This window comes from Anas platyrhynchos, chromosome 2 (genome assembly GCF_047663525.1).
Source record: "Anas platyrhynchos isolate ZD024472 breed Pekin duck chromosome 2, IASCAAS_PekinDuck_T2T, whole genome shotgun sequence".
Classification (NCBI taxonomy): domain Eukaryota; kingdom Metazoa; phylum Chordata; class Aves; order Anseriformes; family Anatidae; genus Anas; species Anas platyrhynchos.
Window position 1 is genome coordinate 74338240 of NC_092588.1, and position 19585 is coordinate 74357824.

General features: G+C 35.1%; 1 protein-coding gene across 1 annotated transcript in view; it reads left to right on the plus strand.

Moving 5' to 3' along the window:
* Positions 1–19585, plus strand: part of ADCY2 (adenylate cyclase 2) — a 206976-nt gene that overhangs the window by 142809 nt on the left and 44582 nt on the right. Inside the window, exons 12-15 of the mRNA XM_038175758.2 lie at positions 232–312; positions 5357–5426; positions 8376–8473; positions 15373–15457. Coding sequence (XP_038031686.1) covers positions 232–312; positions 5357–5426; positions 8376–8473; positions 15373–15457 — 334 coding nt within the window. The remainder of the gene's footprint in view (positions 1–231; positions 313–5356; positions 5427–8375; positions 8474–15372; positions 15458–19585) is intronic.

A 19585-nucleotide genomic window follows, 5' to 3' on the forward strand; every position in this document is an offset into this window, starting at 1 on the left:
GGAAGGGGAGAGAAATGGAGGTGAACGGGGACAGGAATGAGGACAGACACGGAGTATTAGCTTATGCTGTTTCTGTCAAGAGCTTGTTATGAGGTTCAGTGGGTCTGAAGCCTATGGAAACTAACATCAATTATCAGAAATGTTGCACATTTATCACTCCATTCCTTAAATTTAATGTTCATTAACAATGTAATGATTTTCCAAAGTAAATTCCCACATTTTTCATTTCAGAACAAAATCACAGAAAAGAAGGTTTGAGGAGGAGCTGAATGAGAGGATGATTCAGGCCATTGATGGAATCAATGCTCAAAAGTATGTTTGTATTCTCTGTTGTCTCCTTCACATACATCTGTAATAGAGGGTAGTATTTACTATTTTGCCCTCCCACGTGCACACAGTAGTCTGAAACAGTAAAGGCAGCACTGCTACTGGGATAGGAAGCTCTGCAGACTGTGAAGATAGGCTGTACAGTAGCACTTTATGCTAAATGGGTTCACGTTAACCATGGTGCGACCAGAGTTTTGTCTTGCCTTGATTTTCATGGCAAAGGGATTTTTGGCTCCATAACTATACATATCTGTACATTCATAGCTGTAACTCATCTGAGAGAGGTGATATTAAGACACAAAAAGTAGCTGGCTCAAGAATCAGAGTGATGTGAAAATTGATTCTTCACAATTGTCACAGAAACATCTCCACAGAATTAGAAACTTTCCCTAAACTTTTCGTTTAATATCTCTTTGCTTCAGCTGCTTGGTTGATTTCTTAGACAAGGCTGTGCTTGATGGCATATTGAAATTGTTGGGGGAGGCAACATGGCATGTATTGCTTCTGTGTCCTAGGAAGTGCTGGAGGCGGTATTGATGTTCTCTGTTTGCTAGCAAATAGATAAGACTGAGAGAAAAATCGATAACAGTCCAAAATAAATGGTCAGATTTCTTTTCTTTGTCTGATGAAATAAGGGAATTGTTCTTCAAAAATGTGCATCATAATTTTGATGAATGCATGTTTCCCCCCTATTCCTGTTTCTCAGAATCCTAATTAGCTGAATATATACCTAATTATTAAATGTTCATTAGTCTTTTTTTTTTTCAATCTGATAGTCCTGTTAAAAGATACTTGGTGTTAGGAAAATATAATATGTTTCAGTTATTATTTATAGAAGATGGTATTGATAGTTATAGGTCATACAAAGAATACAGTGAAAGAGATCATCTGATAGGCAAAGCCTTTTTGATTATGCTATACTTGCCTAAAACAGCTGTACAACTTTTGACAGCTTTTCTGTGTCTTTAGGTACACTTCCTCTGATAATTGGGCTTTAAAATGAAAGTCTAATGTCAAAAGTATAATATCTTGTATGTATGCATTAAGATAAACTATAGTTATTCCCTGGGCAACCTGCTCTAGGGTGGCACTGCTTGAGCAGGGGGTTGGACCAGATGACCTCCAGAGGTCCCTTCCAACCTTAACACTTCTGTGATTCTGTCATAATCACACTGTCTTTTATCTCAAAGAATCTGTATCTTACCTAATTAGTACATAAAATTCCGAGAAACTTAAGGATAAAAAAAGGTTTGTGTGATATAATGAATTGCTGCAAAAGTTTCAGTTCTTTTGTGAATTACACGGGGAACTGCAGATGGGTTAGGAATGATCTTACAGATCAAAGAGGCTGAATGCCACCTTCCAAAATTGAATTATCTACCTCCCTCTCTATTAATTTGATGAATGAATCACTTAAGCTAGATTATTTGATTGGGTATGTGAAAAAAAATAAAATCAAAAGTGTTTATTCCCCAAACAGCAAGTTAACTCAATAATATTTTAACTTTGTGAATGCTAATGCTCAGAAAAAAAAAAAAAAAAAGATAAAAAGTCGCATATCTGGGACATGAAACTAGTCATGTTTTTGTTGTTTTGTAATTTTGCTTCTTTTTTTACTTGTTTCTCAGCTGTAAAATGAAAATACTATTACCAGCTAAACTAAAAGAGCGGTTTTAAAGCTAAACTTTTTGCATTCTGTAAATCAAAAAAGCAAAATTTCAAGAAAATCTGCGAGGCAACTTGTATTTTTATGTGTTTTTAAGTGTAAACCTTGGATTGTATAACAAACGGGTCTATGGCTGAAAGAAGAAAAAACATTATAGCACATAAAATATGATATTAAAGTTACTATTCTTTTAATCTTGATTTTATTTTTAATTAGGAAAATGCATAAAATAATTAAAAAAAAAACAACATTTATAGTACAGAGACATTGTTTCTTTGATCCTGGGCTATCAGCAAGGTCTGACTCTTTTATCCCCATCATGGTTCTTTGCCCTGTGTCATTCTCTGGAAAAAGTAACTGGTCACAAGCTAATGTCCATTATATGTGGGTCTTTGGACATTGCTTGCCCAGTTGTTAACAGTTAGGACTGAAGATACATATACTCAGCTTTTCTCTGTCAGCTGAGTGCCTTAGCCGTAAGGGTGTAACATCACATTTCTCTAGTGTTTCTTTTCCCAGCACCTTGAACATGGTGTTCCTGGCTGTGAAGTGCATGTCCTGCACAGGAGGGGTTGAGTAGCCCTTTTTATGCCACCTCGGTGGTTAGGGGATTTTTGCAGAATGTGTGATGAAGAGACAGTAATCTAAATATATTCCTAGAAGTAGATAAACTAAAGTTATTTTGCTATTTGATAAATAGGTTACTTTGTTAAAGAGATATATTCTCTATTTTTTGTCTAAGTCACGATGGCTGCTGTGATCTGCACACACATTGTCCACCAGACAAGGGCCTGACCAGGTGCCCCTGTGGATATGGGTAGAAGTCACGTGTCTGTCTGTGTTGATCCTTGAACTGCAAAAGAATCTGAAAACAAATTTGATGTTTAGCTTCCCAGGTGGCATATTCCCATATCCTTGCAGATACTTTGGTACGGTTTATGCTCATCGGGGAGTCAGGCAGTAGGCAGAATTTTGCAGCCTTGTCTCTATGCCAAAAAGCCCTTACCCTTGCTTATTCTCTATGCTTATTCTCTACTTCTATTTGTCTGTGCTGCACTCTGTCCCTCATCTCAGACCTCTTAGTACCTCCTGAATCCTTCTGTTGGCTCTCCTGCTTTCTCTCAGTTCTGGCTGTTCCTTTGCCTACTTATTTGCTTTTAATCCCACAGAGCCTTTTGTCTGAGTCTTGCTCACCCTTCTGCGGTAGATGTCATGTTTCTTTTTCTTTCTTCCTGGTTCCTGGAGATTCTGCTATAAACAAAAGTTTGTCAGTATGGATAGATGGGTCTTCTTCTTTCATTTCTGGTGCCTGCTATAAAGCCGAGAGTAGTGGTGATAAGGAAACTGAGTGTGCAGTCCCTCAGTCCCTTTAGAAATGGCATATTTGAAGTCTGGCTGCAAGATGGATTGAGAAAAGGTGGAACATGTTTGTTGAAAGTGAAAGATCCTGAAAACTTTTTCTAGTGAAGTGTGAAATAGCTGCTGAGTGTTTGTGAAATTGAGATTTTTCAAAAGTCAGACAGTCAAATATTGGCTTTTTTCATAAAAGCAATACAGGACACAGCTATGACCTCAGGGCCACCTTCCACATGAAAAATTGAAGTTCCAAGGCTAAAATAAGGAGTTACTACAGCTTCCTGGAAATTCCTGTAACTACTTTAGTAGAGGTAACCAGTATAGTTCTACTGAGCTTTTTAGGACTAAAAGCTCCTGAAAATGTGTGCTTATAATGGGGAGTATGAGGCAGCATTTGCTGTAAATGGCATTAATGACTTCACATGTGATCAAACATACAGACTAGATTAGACCTTTGGGAGCAGCTCTGCAGACAGAACATTTTAGTAATGTGCAAATAGAAATAAAATCAGGTATCTTAAGGTATCTGCCTAAGATATACCTTAAGAAAAAAAAAGGGAAATTAGTTGACAATTTGGAGAAAAAGGCTAGCTTGTGATCAGTTTTTAGAAATAAATAAGAAGAAGACCTGCACTTAATTTTCATAGTTTACCAAAAACATTTGACTGACTTTTTTCTGTAGAAGACTACAGCTGGACCTCAACAAAATGTTGTTATATGTACAACAGCCTGTCCTACCTGTTTCTACTCAGAATCCTAGCTACAATCAGACATAAATATGAGCCATTTTGGATCAAACTGGAAAATATGTTTGAATTAAACATATTTTGTACTGAAGATGTTTTCACCTTTTTATATTGAAACTGATTGGATAGGAACAGAAGGAGTCTCCCAGGCAAGGAGGCAAATATTTTAGAATTCACAAGTCAAAACTAATAGCTTACACCCCACTTTCTCCTCTCCTGTTCTCCTGAGATTCTAATTTAGGGTATTCTCCATTGTGGTTCATTGCTGCTATCCATCTGCATTGCAGTCTCTCAGTTGATACATTCCCTTTTATTTAGAAGGCATTAGCTACAGTACTAGCTTAGAGTCTAATTTAAAGTTATTGCTGGAAAGGTTGCAAAAAAAATCTCAAGCCCAGCTATTAGTGTTCAAGCTCAAATATTATAAGTTCACAGAAGTAGAGTGTTTAAATAGTTTTCTCAAGTTTGTCTAGTCCCCTTGAGACTGAAGCAATGTAACCTCTTGAAATTTTAATATTCTGTTTCTTTTCAAGTGTCCATTAAAATAAATGTGGACTTTCATATTAGAACATTTGATTTTCTAAAAGTTATATCAAGCTTTTGTCAAGATTCACTCCTTTTAAAATAGGTTTGTCATTTCACTGCAAGTACTTGTTCTATTCTGTATTTCTCATCGTTGAGCAGGGAAGAAGTCCTTATAATCAGTAAAAAGGTCAAAATCTACCTCTAGAGTACATGGTCATAGTTCATAGACTAATACATCTCAAAGACAAAATCACTCCACCTTTCTTTAATAACAATTTTTAATTTCTCTTTTCAAATAGGAGTATAATTTGCCTGCCATTCTTGCATATTGTAACAAAGTCCTTTTTATAAGTAACTTGTGAAGGATTTCATTTTATCTCAGGTTCTATTCTGCACATTGTAGTACTATGGTATTTTGGATACCTGTGGTATGTCAGTGTGAGAATTATATCATGTAAATGTTTCCCTTGATTGTCTTTGGGAATGATACACAGAAAAATGGCTCATATGAACTTTTGTTTGATACGTACGTTAACAACAGAAATCTACATGTAAATGGAGTGGAGATTTGTAGTATCCTTTTCTACTCTCAGTGCAATTCACCATATAAGTTTCAAGACAAAAGAACTTGCTTTCTTCACAGTTATTTTCTTGTTTTACTGCATTTCAGTGATACAAAAAGACAGGACTACTTGATTCTTGTATCAGTTATGATGTTTTATATTTCCTTTTCTAGGCAGTGGCTTAAATCTGAAGACATTCAAAGAATATCGCTTCTTTTCTACAATAAGACTCTGGAAAAAGAAGTAAGTTATTTTCACTGCAAGTTCACAACGGATTCCTTCTTTGCCTGATCCTAAGTGAGGCCTGTGTACCTTGCTTTTGTAAGCAACCATAGCCACAGCACCCTTCCTGCAGTGAGAACTGCTTAAAACTTATGATTAATATTCTACCTCATTTGCAGTAGAAATGTTTTGAGTATGATATTACGCACTGCTTTCATGTTGCAGGGCAATTTTTGTGGTGCTCTGCAGTTCACTAGAATTTCTTGAATTTTTCAGAGTGGTACACATAGAGGTGAGAGGAGGTTTGATGATCCAGATTTGGTGTAACTGGAGCAAAAAATTCCTTTGTTCCATTACCTACATACTTGAAAGGCATTTATCAAACTCAACCATTTCTATTTTTTTCCTTTTGCCATGTCCCAAAGACTCCACCTCTAGTAGCGATAGTCTTGCAATAATTTCAGTTTATCATTAGTTTTCTTCATATGCACTTGATGCTCACAGTCATTTCAGAGAAACAACACTGTAAATATTATTCAAAAAAAATGCCTGGGATGTCTTGAATGCAACACAGTAAACGTTCTTATGACTAATATATTTTATAAAACATGTTTGAGACGCATTTGCAGGTGAGGTAAATGGTACTGTTTGCAGTCCTTGAAGTAATGGTCAAAATGAAGGTTTCCTCCATTTTAGGTGACTGTTGTGACCACTAGCCTAGGAAGTCAGGCCTTTATTCTTGTTGGTTTATGGCCTTGTGGAGCTTGAGTGTGTTTCAACATGCTGACACATCTTCAGCAGGAAGATTAGAGAGCTCCATTTTTCCCCTTCCCAATAAGCATAAGCCAGCAAATAGCTAAGCAGTTATGGTGTCCCTCAGGGAAGAGGTAAGTTTGACCACATATGGCTGTATAAGTGAGTGAACCTGGTAAGAACGTGGTAGGGGAAGCACTACCATACTGCATATCAAAGGCGCAAACATCCTCTGGGTCCTACATATGTTCCAAAGACAAAAATTTTTGCAAGTGTCTTTCAGTTCAAAGCATCTGAAAGAATTTTAACGTTCTCTCACAGCTCAGCAGAATAGAGTTCTTATGGCAGGCTGCCAAAGGCCTGTGTTGTATGACCTTGGCAATGCCTTATGGTGATAAAGCTTTCAAGGCTTGTTGAGGCTGTATAGAGAGAAGAGGCAAGACCTGCTATGGTTTCACCCAGTGTTTAGAGAGTGCGCTGAATGGATGAAAGATGGGCGCGCATTCAGATTTCAATGTGGACTGTACTAACTGATTAATTCTAAAGAAGAACTTGAGAGCAAACCACTTCAGACAATGAGGGAATCGGGACTTGGGAGAAAATCAGGGAGCTGAGTTATTTGGCTGTATAGATGCTCCCTGTAGGAGTCTAATCTCTTTTTGACTGTAGAATGCTATGGTGTGACACAAAACTAATTGTTCTTTTCAGATATGGCTTTTTAAGATCTTTCTTCACTGCCTTTTAATGACTTACTAGTCCAATCTTGACTTTAAAGAACTCAGTAGGAAGCTTGATTTTGATTTAAACAGCAACTTTTCAGGTCCTGCAGGTAATAAAGAAATAATTATTTAACCTAAGGAGTGAGTTGCCTGACTTTGTTGAGAAATGTCTGGAGAAGTGTGAAATGAGTTTACAAGTGTGTTGGATTTTTTTGAGATTTTAGCAGCAACTCCAAGTCCAAAACTGTTGGAAGAGACCAAGATATAATAAACATACTCAATAGGAGAAACAATGACATTTGCTGCAAGAATACCCATCAAGCATAGTCATATTGGTGCCTTGGAATTCAGTTAGGTATATAGCAGGAATTACTATTAATTTCTCACAGAATTCAAAACTGAAAAAGAGCTGTTGGGTTACTAACCTGAACTTCATGTTCATATAAAGTTCAGTGCACCAGCATGAAGGGCAGAACTTGGCACTAAGCACAAAGACACAGCTGCATGTTTGCAGTTAGAAAGCACAGCTCACGCACTTTCTATTTTATGAGGTTTGTATGCTGAACACTTTGTGAAAATAATCTTTGATATGCATTTTTTTTTTTTAAATAATCAAATCTTAAGCTCTTAGACTTTGAAACAACTTCTGTAGGGTAAGTAACTTCACTAGAACCAGTGCTTTGGTCATTTTGAGTACTTTGTTGGTTTCAATCTTAGATTTATTTGTCTCAAATAACGGAACAACTCAACTCTTCTAATAAATATTTCATTGGTTAATTCTTATGTTTCCAGACAGGCTAATTAGAGATTCATAAATAGTTTTTTTGTGTCATGACAAAACAGATTAAACTGACTCTGTCCCATTGATATCAAGTGTTTACTAGTATCAGTGGACACATAAGGCCTTTTAATGCAGAGATAAAATATTTTCATTGAAGTAATAACATAACCTCAGTAAATATCAGTATGATTGCTAGCTCTGCTGTTGGAAAAATAAATGTTATACAAAGCTGTAGCAGTTTACACTGTGTTGCTTCATGTTCTCAGAAGTTTCCACGTATTAATGTCAGTTGCAGTTCCTTATAACTGCTTCAGCCCATTTATATTTACTAATAGATGAAAAACAATTTGGGGAATTAATGACTGAGAAATTGTGTAAGCGTGGTCAGCCATTCTTAAAAATAAAAGTGCTCTCACTTTTCTTTTTTAATTAAAATTTTTTATGATGAATTTGAGATAGTCCTGTTCTGAGGAGGGGAAAAAGCAAACCATTTCACATGGCTATTTAAGCTGTCCTTCAAGAGATGAGAGGATTCACTACTATGCATGATAATCCTATCCCCTGTGTAAGTGGATATGATAGTCATTGAACAACATGAAATTTACTGTTGCTTATATCAGTATATGCGTATGTGCATCTTTAACTGGAATTTCGGTTGGGTGATGTTTTATCTGCTTTGGAAATTGTGTTCTTAACATTTACTCATTCTTTTTCCAGTATAGAGCAACTACTCTGCCTGCATTTAAGTATTATGTGACTTGTGCCTGTCTCATATTCTTCTGCATTTTTGTTGTACAGATTCTGGTATTGCCAAAGTAAGTGGTATTTAACATGTATTCATTCCTATGTTTATTTGGTTATTAAAGTAAAAAAATATGTAATATATATTATATACATATATGTATAAGTAAGTAAAGCATTTTTGAATTGTCAGATGACAGAGGTCAATTCATGGAAATGAAGTTGTAAAAAGAAAGCTTCGGATTTTAGGCCATGTTCAATGTTATGCTTGTTTCTAATTTTAAACACTGTCATAGCTTGGTGCCCAAATGTTGGTGTCTAATCTTTAGTTTTTATTAAACATTTTTAATAATTTTTTTATTTAAATTTTTAGTTTTTCTCTTTGAATTTAAAAATGTGTGATCACAAGAGTAATGAAATTCATATGTGCAAAAAATATAAAACAACCTATAACCTATATATTAGACTGCAACTATATGTAAAATAAGTGCTTAATAAGGGCTTAAGAGGGGGATGAAATGGATTGCAGAATTGGGGCTGTGATTAATTAGTACTGTTTAACATATTACTGTGATGATACTGCTCTATTCTGCATACAAATTGCATTACTATTTGTAAAGTGTCTCTTTTTAAAACTAAATATAATCAATTGATGGAATAATTATTGCCATCAGAATTTATTTGTATGAGATGATGGGAAAAATTGTGAGCTACTTTATACTTGCACGTATAAATCAGCTGTTCTTTCTATCTGTGCATATTCTAAAAAGTCTGAGAAAAAATGAAGACAGTTCCAATAAATAAGATATATTAGATTTCTTAAAATGGAATTTTGCTGTTGATTGTTTACATAATGAGCAGTTGATATTAATTTTATAGCAATTTCTTCCAAAGCCAACACTGTATATTCTCTGTGATACAGTATTTCTTCAGACCTAGTATTTTCTCCTTATGTAGTGCTTTTGGGAGTAGTTTTTATAACATCAGTTGATGGATTAGTCTTGTGTTGTAGTACTTACATGTGAATTCAAAGCCAGAAGGAACGGTTAGGTCATTATAAATCGACTTTTCATGCTGCAGACTTATTTTATAACATGTATAAAGTTTTACAGATTTCTCTTCAGATGTTACTGTGTTTTCTTTGCAAAGGTTTTCCCAACTAGTTTCTAATGTCTCGAAGACACGAGAGTTCAGCAGTATCCTGAAGCAGCACATGCTTCAGTCTGACTTACGGCATTGTTACCACAAAATATGAAATTAAAGTTGATGACTAATATCATTTGTCCTTTTGCACAGTGAATGTATTTTACAAACTCTTATTTTGATTAGTACAGAAATTTACTCAGGGAACTTCTTCGTTAGTGTTACAACAAAATTAAACTTGGATCTAACTAGTGCCTTCTAACATTATGGCTTATGACTGTTTTTAATGTTTTGATTTCAGTCATGAAAATGAATTTAGCTTTATAACCTTTCATATATGTAGTTAGATGCTCATTTTACTGTATCCTTATTAAGTCTCTTGAACCAGTTGTGTAGCTCATTAAAATGTATCAGATACATGAAATTAGTGAACACTTGGGAACTATATTCAACTAAGGAAAGTGTCCTCCAACTTGTAAAAGCATATTACATGATCTCTTTTTAACATCAGGGCAAAAGATACATATGATTTATTACTTTCATTAGTGAAATGTAAATTAATTTTGGTCCTCTCATAGATCTGCTTATTAAATTGTAAAAGCGAGAGTGTAAAATTAGATATTACTAACACAAATGGTTTTCAGCTTTAAGGGCTCTGTGAGTTAATTTAAAAGACACAAAAATGGAACTCAGAAAAGCAAGGTATTATACAAATGTCTGCAACTCCGCAGAAAAACTCTGGGGGTGTTGCAAATTAAAAAAAATAAAGAGTGGAAAATTCACTGGTGTGCGTAATTGTATTTTTGGATAGTAAAATTGTCTTCAGTATATTATAATTTTACTTGAGTTGCTTATTGGAGTGTACTTATTTATTGTCTTATGAAAGCATTCCGTAGTGTAATGAAAGTAACACTTTTGCTTTTTTTCCTACTTTCAACCTTTATTTTAAAAATCCTATAAAAATTAGATATAGACTTTTTTTTTTTTTTGCACAGCTGTAAACCAGGAACTCGTGGCTATTCTACTCATTTGCAATTAAGAAGCAATATTAACACCAGGAGCAAATGCTAGGCAGTTAGTAACTCTTGTGGCAATTTGGGGTTCTTCAATTGAAAGAAGATGTTGTATAAATTCATCACAAATGTAACTTAAATCAAATGGACTCGAGTGCTACAAACATAATTTCCTTCCAGAAAGGAGAAGAAAACAAACAAGCAAGCAAACAAACGAAAAACCCAACCACCATACATTATAGTTTAGTTTAAAGTTCTGTTCAGCCTTTTTCTTCTAAAAATTCTCGGAATTTTGAAATGGTGATTTAATGAAGACAGAGAGAAAAACTGCATCTGTCATTGGTTTTTATCGATCCACTATTCCATTAATCTGGTTTTGCAGCAGTGTAATATTATTGATTTCTGTGCAGGTACACCACCTGCTGCTTTAAAGTTGATTTTGAGATACTTTATAGTGAGTTACATCCAGCAGGTTGCAAATACATAAGTAATATCTCCAAGATCATGAGACATTTATTGCAAGGCTGAAATTATTAATGTTTTATTTTTCCTGGGACCTAGAAACTGATGTGGTGTTTTCATAAAAAAAAAAAAAATCACAAAAAGTAGTAAATGTAAATTTAAGCAAGTAAACAGTGCGTTGTAACAAGTGTAACTGATGTAAGGAATCTTTGTTGTGATGTTACAGTGACCACAGATGTTGATCATTACATTTCCTCAGAACAGGCCTTCGGTGGCTTTTTAGCCTTCTTTGCTTACCAGGTGACAGAAATTATCTCTGGTAATTCACAATAATCCCACCTTCTTTATTTAGAGAACAAGTCAATTGACATGAAATTGATAGTGTTATTTTTTGAAATTCAAACTGCTGAACTGATGAAAATACATATCTATTGACCAGCAGATACTTATTGTGCTATATGAGTAGGGATTTTGTTTGAGGCAACATTTAAGTTCTTTCCAAGTCTTCTCTCTCTGAAGCTGCTATTTTGAATAAATTATGTCCTTTTGTTCTGAATCATGCCAAGCTAACAGACATCTTGTTCTAGCCCTTGAAGATGGTTAGGCCATGGTATTCCAATCAGACACAAATGTATTTCTCAAGAGAAAAGGAGGTAATTTAAAACTTCATCTGAAGGCAGATGTATAAAATTTGAGACGTTATAAAAGAAAAAAAGACACCATCACTGGCTGTTTCTGCTGTATCTGATTAAAAAACAAAACCCAAAACAACCAATCAAACAATGACGACAACAAAATGAAATTCACTTACATGATGTTTTACTAATAAAGAAACCACTGTGCAGTTAGTCTGCATAGTCATTGAATGCATCAATGGCATCAGCCAAATCAAAAAAGAAATGGCTACTGTTAGACACCAAAAAAAGGTACAAAATCATTACTGTCTTCTATAATTGTCATTTGTAATTGCTTCATTATGATTCTATCACCTCAAGAGAATTTACGGTCAAAAAGTTGAAAACATGAATGTTAATTTCAGGGCAAGCTAAGGAAATTTATGTCCTATTAAGGTACATGTACAATAGGTCACATATTTTCCTGAAAGTTACAGAAGTGTAGAAAGAATACATTTTCTTCTCAATTTTTCAGTATCTATATCTTCATAATGAATCTTTATTTTTCAATTAAAGTGTTACCAATGAGAGAGACAAGTACGTGCAAATAGATATTTTTTTTCCAATCTCATACTGCCTCATAAAAATTAATTATTCAAAACAGATTTGTACAAATAAAACCAGAAAAATATGGAAAGACACTCAGACTTGTAACTATCTCAAGCCTTGGAAGTTTTTTTGTTATTTCCTCAGTTTTAGACTCTGTCCCTGTGTAGGTTATTGTAAAGGCTTGTCCCATCAGGGTTCCAGCAAGGTGCTGTAGTAGAGAACAGACCTTTCAGAAATGAGGGCATTCCTTGGAGCACAGGAAGAGGCAGGTGAAAAATTAACTGCCTAGGGGATCCCAAGTATGCTTCTGACAAAGTAGTTCACCTACATCTGTCAATGGAATGCATTTGGTGACTTCATTTGATGACTCGGCACAATAAAGGCAAGATTAGTTTACTGTAAAGACCTGTATTGTTTTTGTAATGTGCCAGTGACAAGAAGTAAGTACATGTTCCTGCACTTCATCAAATGAGGTTTAATCATGTGGGCTCTTAATTTTTAGTGTTTTGCTTCCCATTATAATATCTTCATCCCATGTCACTCCTCCTAGGAGCAACATGAACTCTTTCAGTTCAGCCCAACTGCAACACAAGTTGTTCCCAGAAAAGAAGGGGGAGTGGGGAGCAAAAAAGCTTACAACTGTTTTTTCCTTGTACTCACCCCTCTGGATTCTAAGCCACTATTTTTCTTTCTTCCTATCCCCAGTCCTTTTCTTTGTCCCAATAACTAAGAGTCTGGTTCACTTTCCCAAGTGATTTCTTGTGCCACCCTGCTAACATCAACCAGTGACAATCCATTCAAAACAGCTACAAAGACTTCTGTTCTTGTCTGTTGCCCCAGGATTAAGTACTCTGCATAAGCTTACATGTTCATTTTATTTCCTTTGCTCTCAAGTTTCTCTCAGTAATACCTTCATGTCTTCTACAAGGATGCACTCCAAACATATCTCACAACCCTATTCTTGGGCTGAATCATTTCCTAAGATGTGCAACTTCCTTTTCAGTATGCTTTGCATCAGAGAAAGTATAGCAATAGTTAGAAATGCAGGAACGTGCATCTTACTGAAGGACAGATATGATGAGGAGTGCTTATGTACATATAAAAAAGACTGCCTGTTAGTTAATTCATTTTCTTTCACCTCTTCTGTTGCTTGCTGGATTTAAAATTCTTTAGGGTAGAAAGAAGCTAGTTTTATGTATGTTGATGTAAAACGTAATGTCTTAATGAGAAATTCTCCGAGAACATGTACTCAAAAGCAATAATGATTTTCAAATAATTTCTGACGGAAACATAATTTCAAGGTGAATATATGTCTTGAACTGTCGGTTGTTTGTTATTCACTGGCTGTTCACATTAACACAAAAATTGGTGAATACTTAGCATATAGGAGGTTCTATGTAGGATTGGCAGGGAAACTCATAAATTGCTTTCAATGACAGCAATAAAGCATCAAATTCATTTGTGAAGTTGCTATTTTTTTCTAAACAGTTTCTATAAGTGTTATTAAAATGGATCAATTTTTTTTTTTCCAATATTTGTACATAATCCAAGGAAACTGATCCATGGAGTTCTACTCCTAAATTTTTAGTATTAGAGTTTCTAAAATATATATATTTGAACTCACATCATTTCTAAAGAACACAGATGTATCCTATTACTAAGAATATATTTTAACTCTGAATCATAGGTTTATGGGGGAACTAACTTAAAATGTATTTATTATATTTGTGGAAAAAGCAAGGGATATAAAGTTTATTTCAAAATCATCATGCTGATATTTCTAGCAAAAAAATGTTTGCTAAAATAAGATATTTGCTGGGGCTAAAAGTAGCTGAGAGATATTTTCAAATTTTACAAAAAATGCCAAATCTGTGGTTAAAGCTGAAAGTAGACACTCAGGTGAGGGTCTTCGTGACAATGTCTGGTTCTTTTCCTTGAACAACTCAGTTGGTCTAGAGCTTCTCATCTCCTCTTGGCATGCATTAAATGTAATTAGGTCCAACTGCTTCTTTCCCTAGGCAGCCATGCTAAGTAGCTCTCATATAGTTCCTGGCGGAGCACTTATACTCTGCTGTGGTATTCATATACAGAGATTTCCACATCTGCAGCATGCATACATGCACAGATTCTTTCTGTATCCCTTTTTCTGTTTACGGAGTCCTAGCACTATTTTGGCTAGATGCTATTTTGGCTAGACTAACTATATATTTATATATAGACTACTATATATTTATAGTATACATGAAAAGAATTATTAGGAATGTTGAGTAAGGACGATTTCAGGAAGCATGTAGATTATTCAGTTGTTTTATTTGATTTTTTTTTATTTTTTAAATTATTATTATTATTTTAAATTTGTTCTTTTTTCTTTTCTTCATGATGTTTAGTCTTCCTTCCTATCATACTGCCTGTCCTCTGATGCTTTAGAATCGACTGGCCAGCCAGTCAAATTTGATAAAAAATTGAGGTTTCAGAGGTGTTAAATTCATGAAACCCATTCATGAAATTAGTGACCTTGTTGACAGATACACAGTAGTATCTCAGATAAGACAGATGCCACAGGCTCTAGCTACAAGACACTGAAAACTGCACATCATTGCTCCCTGCTATTTCTTTTCCTACCTTTAAGGGAAAGGTACATTACCACGACAAAATTATTTTGTAAACCTAGCAGACTCCTATTATTAAACCAACTACAAAAAATACAGCAGTACGGTTCATGAACAGAGCCTTTTAAAAGCAAATAAAATAAAACCTTGGTTCTGTTAATTCACTCTGCCATTTAAATTATTTATATGAAAATTAGTATCTACCCATGATAATAATTTTGCAAAGTTAGAGATAAAACCAAAGCCAGTATTCCTTGAGGAAAAAAATAAAAATAAAAACAAAACAAAACTCAGTGGTGTTATTTTTGACAGCTCATTTTTTATATGTGTGGGATCAAAAATGACAGGAAAAAGGCTTGTCATTCTGGTAAGAATTGAAACTGTTTTTCCTTGGTTTTCATATTTGAAAATTGCAACTTGCATGTGGTATTTTTTTGTATCATTATCTGCATTATAAGCAAATACAGGTCATGCTACAAATGTGTAACCAATGAATTAATACATGTTTTCTTATTTCTTGTAGAACATCTATTCTTGGAATTTCATTTGGGGCTGCATTTCTCTTGCTTTCCTTCATTTTGTTTATCTGCTTTGCTGGACAGCTTTTGGTAGGTATTGAAGGAAAACTAATCCAGTAGTTTATAGCTTCTTTTAAATGACATCTCCAGATTTTCCCAAGTCACTCTGCCTTTATAGAATACCAATTTATTGAGAAACACTTGCACCCTCATGCCTCTAAGGACATTGTTCTGTCCATGCTAGCTGTCCACGCTTACTGTAAAATGTACTCATTTATTTGAAAAACAGAAAATGCCAGTGGAGTAATTATCTTTTCCCCCCATGATGCTGAATCTTTTGGAAGGTCTGCATTATCATTTGATTGGTTTCCTTTTCTATTTTTTTTTTTTTTGCTATTGTGCTTGCAGGAGCTGAACTGTCTTATAAATGCTTTAATTTTGGGGACCTCATTATTTGTTTATTTTTAAGTATTGCAGTATTGTATATTCTGAGCTTAGAGAGTATTTCACAGTAATGATTTAATCTGATTTATAAGATTTTTGTAGTAAAATACTGATTTTGCTCTTGAGTGGTACAGGTGTTATTGTAATGCCTATTAGTGAACCACAGCTTCGGGAGGTCGGGGATATGGTTTAGTGGGGACTGTTAGTGTTAGGTCAGAGGTTGGACTCAATGATCTTGAGGTCTCTTCCAACCTAGAAATTCTGTGATTCTCTGATATAGTGAGCATATTAAAATGCTCAGTTTGAGAATTCAAGATTTGGCGTATAATCTAGAATAAATCTATTCGTAGACTTGTTTATAAAGTGTTCCATAATTACACACTGTTTGCTTATTTTTTTAAGGTCAGTTTATCTCTTACTTGCAACTATTCTTACTGTACCATGTAAGAATTAACTTACTACATCACAACAGAAAACCTTTCTGCTTTTTTCCATTTTTTTAACCTTTTGAAACAGAGCACTGAATTATTTCCACAAACCTCAGATAAATGGGTCAAAATGAAATACAGTTTCTATTTTGCATCCAAACATTGACTGCTGTTAACAGCAGTATACTGATATACCTCAGTATACAGCAGTATAACAGATGTACCGAGTCTTAAATTAGCAATGTTACACAGTTGTTGAGCCTGGAGAAGAGCAGTCTTGGAGGTGATCAGTCTAAATACCTGATGACGGCAGTGTTCACTGGCAGGGCAAGAGGCAATGTGCACAAATTAAAACACATCTGAACACAAGAGGAAGCTTTCTTATGGTGAGGGTTGTCAAACACTGGAATGAGGAAAGCAAAAGTCTTGTGCCATTGGTTCTGTCATTGTGATCCATGTTACCAGAGGCAGTAAAATGAAAGATTCAGCTTTCCACGCTCCAGGTAACTAAAGGGATATGCATTGCTGCTATCTGTGAAGGCTCTGGTGCAGTTAATCCCCAGTTCTTCTTCACCATCTTTGCATTTTTCACAAGTTTCCGTGAATAAAGCTGAGAGAAAGAACTTTTATATAGAAGCAAAACATGCACATGGGAAAGACAATTATGTCACCGTGCAGTAAAACAGTAAGGGAAGGTGGCCTGGCAGTTGAAGCAAGAAACAGAGGATTCAGGATTTTATAATTGCTTCCTCTTCCCCTTGTGAGGCTTCTAATTAACCAGGATGTGTTTTTTAAAAAATGTAATTAATCTGCATTTCAGTTGTCTTTCCTATAAGGTAAGGATAGCTCCACTGCTCAGGAATTATTCTGAGGTATACATGCATCAGTATTTTTAAATGTTTTTAAATCCTTGGAGTGAGGTCCTAGAGGTTTTGTTGTTATTTAATAGCAAAAGTTAGCATTCAAGCATGACATTACATGAAAACTATTTGTTATTGACATAACAGGAAAATGATGGAGTCAAGAGTAATGCTGTTGAATAATGAAATGAGGAAAAAAAATCCTTCATGGGAAAGCCAGACTTTTTTGTATAGGATGAAAAGTTGCCTGTGAATGGGTATCAAGGAGTATTGGGATGTAAACTCTCCTGGAGATTTGATCAATTAATATAGCATAGGAGGAATGCAACATATTTTTTCTGCTATTAAGTATATGGCTAAGCAAATTTACCAATTCAGAGTTGAGGATTCCTGCCACTTGAATAATATCTAGCACATACTTTCAATGCTTTTTTTCCCTATGTTTCATATACTTAGAAATGGAGAGCTATTGCATTCGTGTTAACTTGTAAGATGCCATGTTGTAACCTAGATAGCTTGAAGAGATGTCTTTATGAGTTCAGCTGCTCTAATGCAGAAGCTATGCTAAGAAGTCTTTCAGCAAGTAAGCTATGACCATATTTGCTGCAGCACTGATGTTGCTTCACTAGCACGGACAGAGCTTTGTAAGGTGGTGGATGAGAGGCAGAAACTAGTAATAGAAGAGGTGGTAGGTTTATCTTTCCTGTCCTCTTTGTGCGAGCTTTTCCTTTGTGGCAAATCCAAGTGTTGTTCTGCAGCTTTAACCTCAGTTTCATCCTGTGTTATGTTTCAGTGCCACGTCCATTGCAGTATCTGACCCACAATTGTAGATGCTTTCTTTCTAGAAGGAAAAGCATGAAATTGTCAAGCCAACAAGTATCAGTATCTTCAGCATTCCCCTGCCAGTGTTTAGAGAAATCAAGCTTTATCATCCTAATCCTGACTTTTTTTTTCGGTGTGAATTTTTCACATATCTTAAGGGGTACATTTCATAGTCCCTTCCAGAAAGCATAACCTAAATGTATATGTGTTTTTGTGTGTACACACCTGCACATAATTACAGTTTAGAATTGCCAAATATATCTCTACTTAAAATGCACAAAAAAAGAACAGAATTTTCTGGTCCTGACTGACTGTAACAAATGAACTGTGATGGGATAACCCCAGTTAAGGGTCAGACAGCCACCCAGCTGCTTGCTCATTCTACCTTCTCACTGGGATGGGGGAGAAAATACAATAAAACAGCTTGTGTATCAAGGTAGGGAGATCTTTTACCATTTACTGTTGTCAATAAAACAGTATTGACTTGCGGAAAATGAGTTTAATTTATCGCCTAATAATAATAATAATAATAATAATAATAATAATAATAATAATAATAATAATGTAGTAAGAAACAAAGGCAGATGATAAAGCCACATCTTTTCTCCCCCCTCCCAAAACTGTGCCTTCGCTCTGTACTCTTCTACTCTTGAATCATGAAATGGTTTGGGTTGGTAGGGGCCTTAAAGATCACCCAGTTCCAACCCCACTGCCATGGGCAGGGACACCTCTTGCCAGACCAGGTTGCTCAGTGCCTCATCTAGCCTGGTCTTGAACACCTCCAGGGATAGGGCATCCACAGCTTCTCTTGAACTTGCAGTAGTAGTCAAATATTTTTATGGCTGTTAAAAGATTAATAGAGTGGGACCTGTAGTGCTGGCAAGACCAGCAAAATCTGAGTTCATGTTGGGACATCTGGCTGTCACTGCATTATACACTTGTCTCAATACTTTGACACTTCACCCTCTCAGTCTTTATGGATCATGAATGACTGTCAACGCTGCAGAGTAAGGCATGCAAAAATCAACTTTGAACAAGCTCGTCTGTTTGATTTTAATTTCCTAGGTAAATGAAAAAAAAATCCACCCTGTAATGCTAAAATTACTATTTAAATTAAATTCTTCCAGAATTTAATTACAATATTATAAGAAGAGATTTTTGCTCAGTCTTTCACTTTGAATTTATTATTAGTTGATTTTACTGTTCAGCAGCACTGCAGCACAGTCCAGCTCAATCTTTTATGGAGTGATAATATTGGTGATTAAATAAGAATAGAAATGTTCCCATCAAACAGTGTGGTACAGTGGTAGCACAAATAACAAGGTTACAGAATTGCAGATCATGTCTTTTATACATACAATCTTGGGCAAACTGACTGAGTGCTGCAAGGTCTGAGAATTCTCACAGAAACTGTTTGTCTATAGACATTAAAACTTCATAAATGCTAGCTAAAATTGGCATAAGTCCTGAAACATGAAACGGATTTCTACCTTTTACATTGCAATTACTTCTTTGTCCCTATGCATTTTTTTTTTTTTGGGGGGGGGAGGGGTGAATAATCACTGTATTCAGAGTTAAATCTTAAAATTGTGAGGATTTTTAGTCTTAAAGACCCTTTTTGGCATATATTTTAACAGCTAAAATATAGGATTTTTTTTTTAATA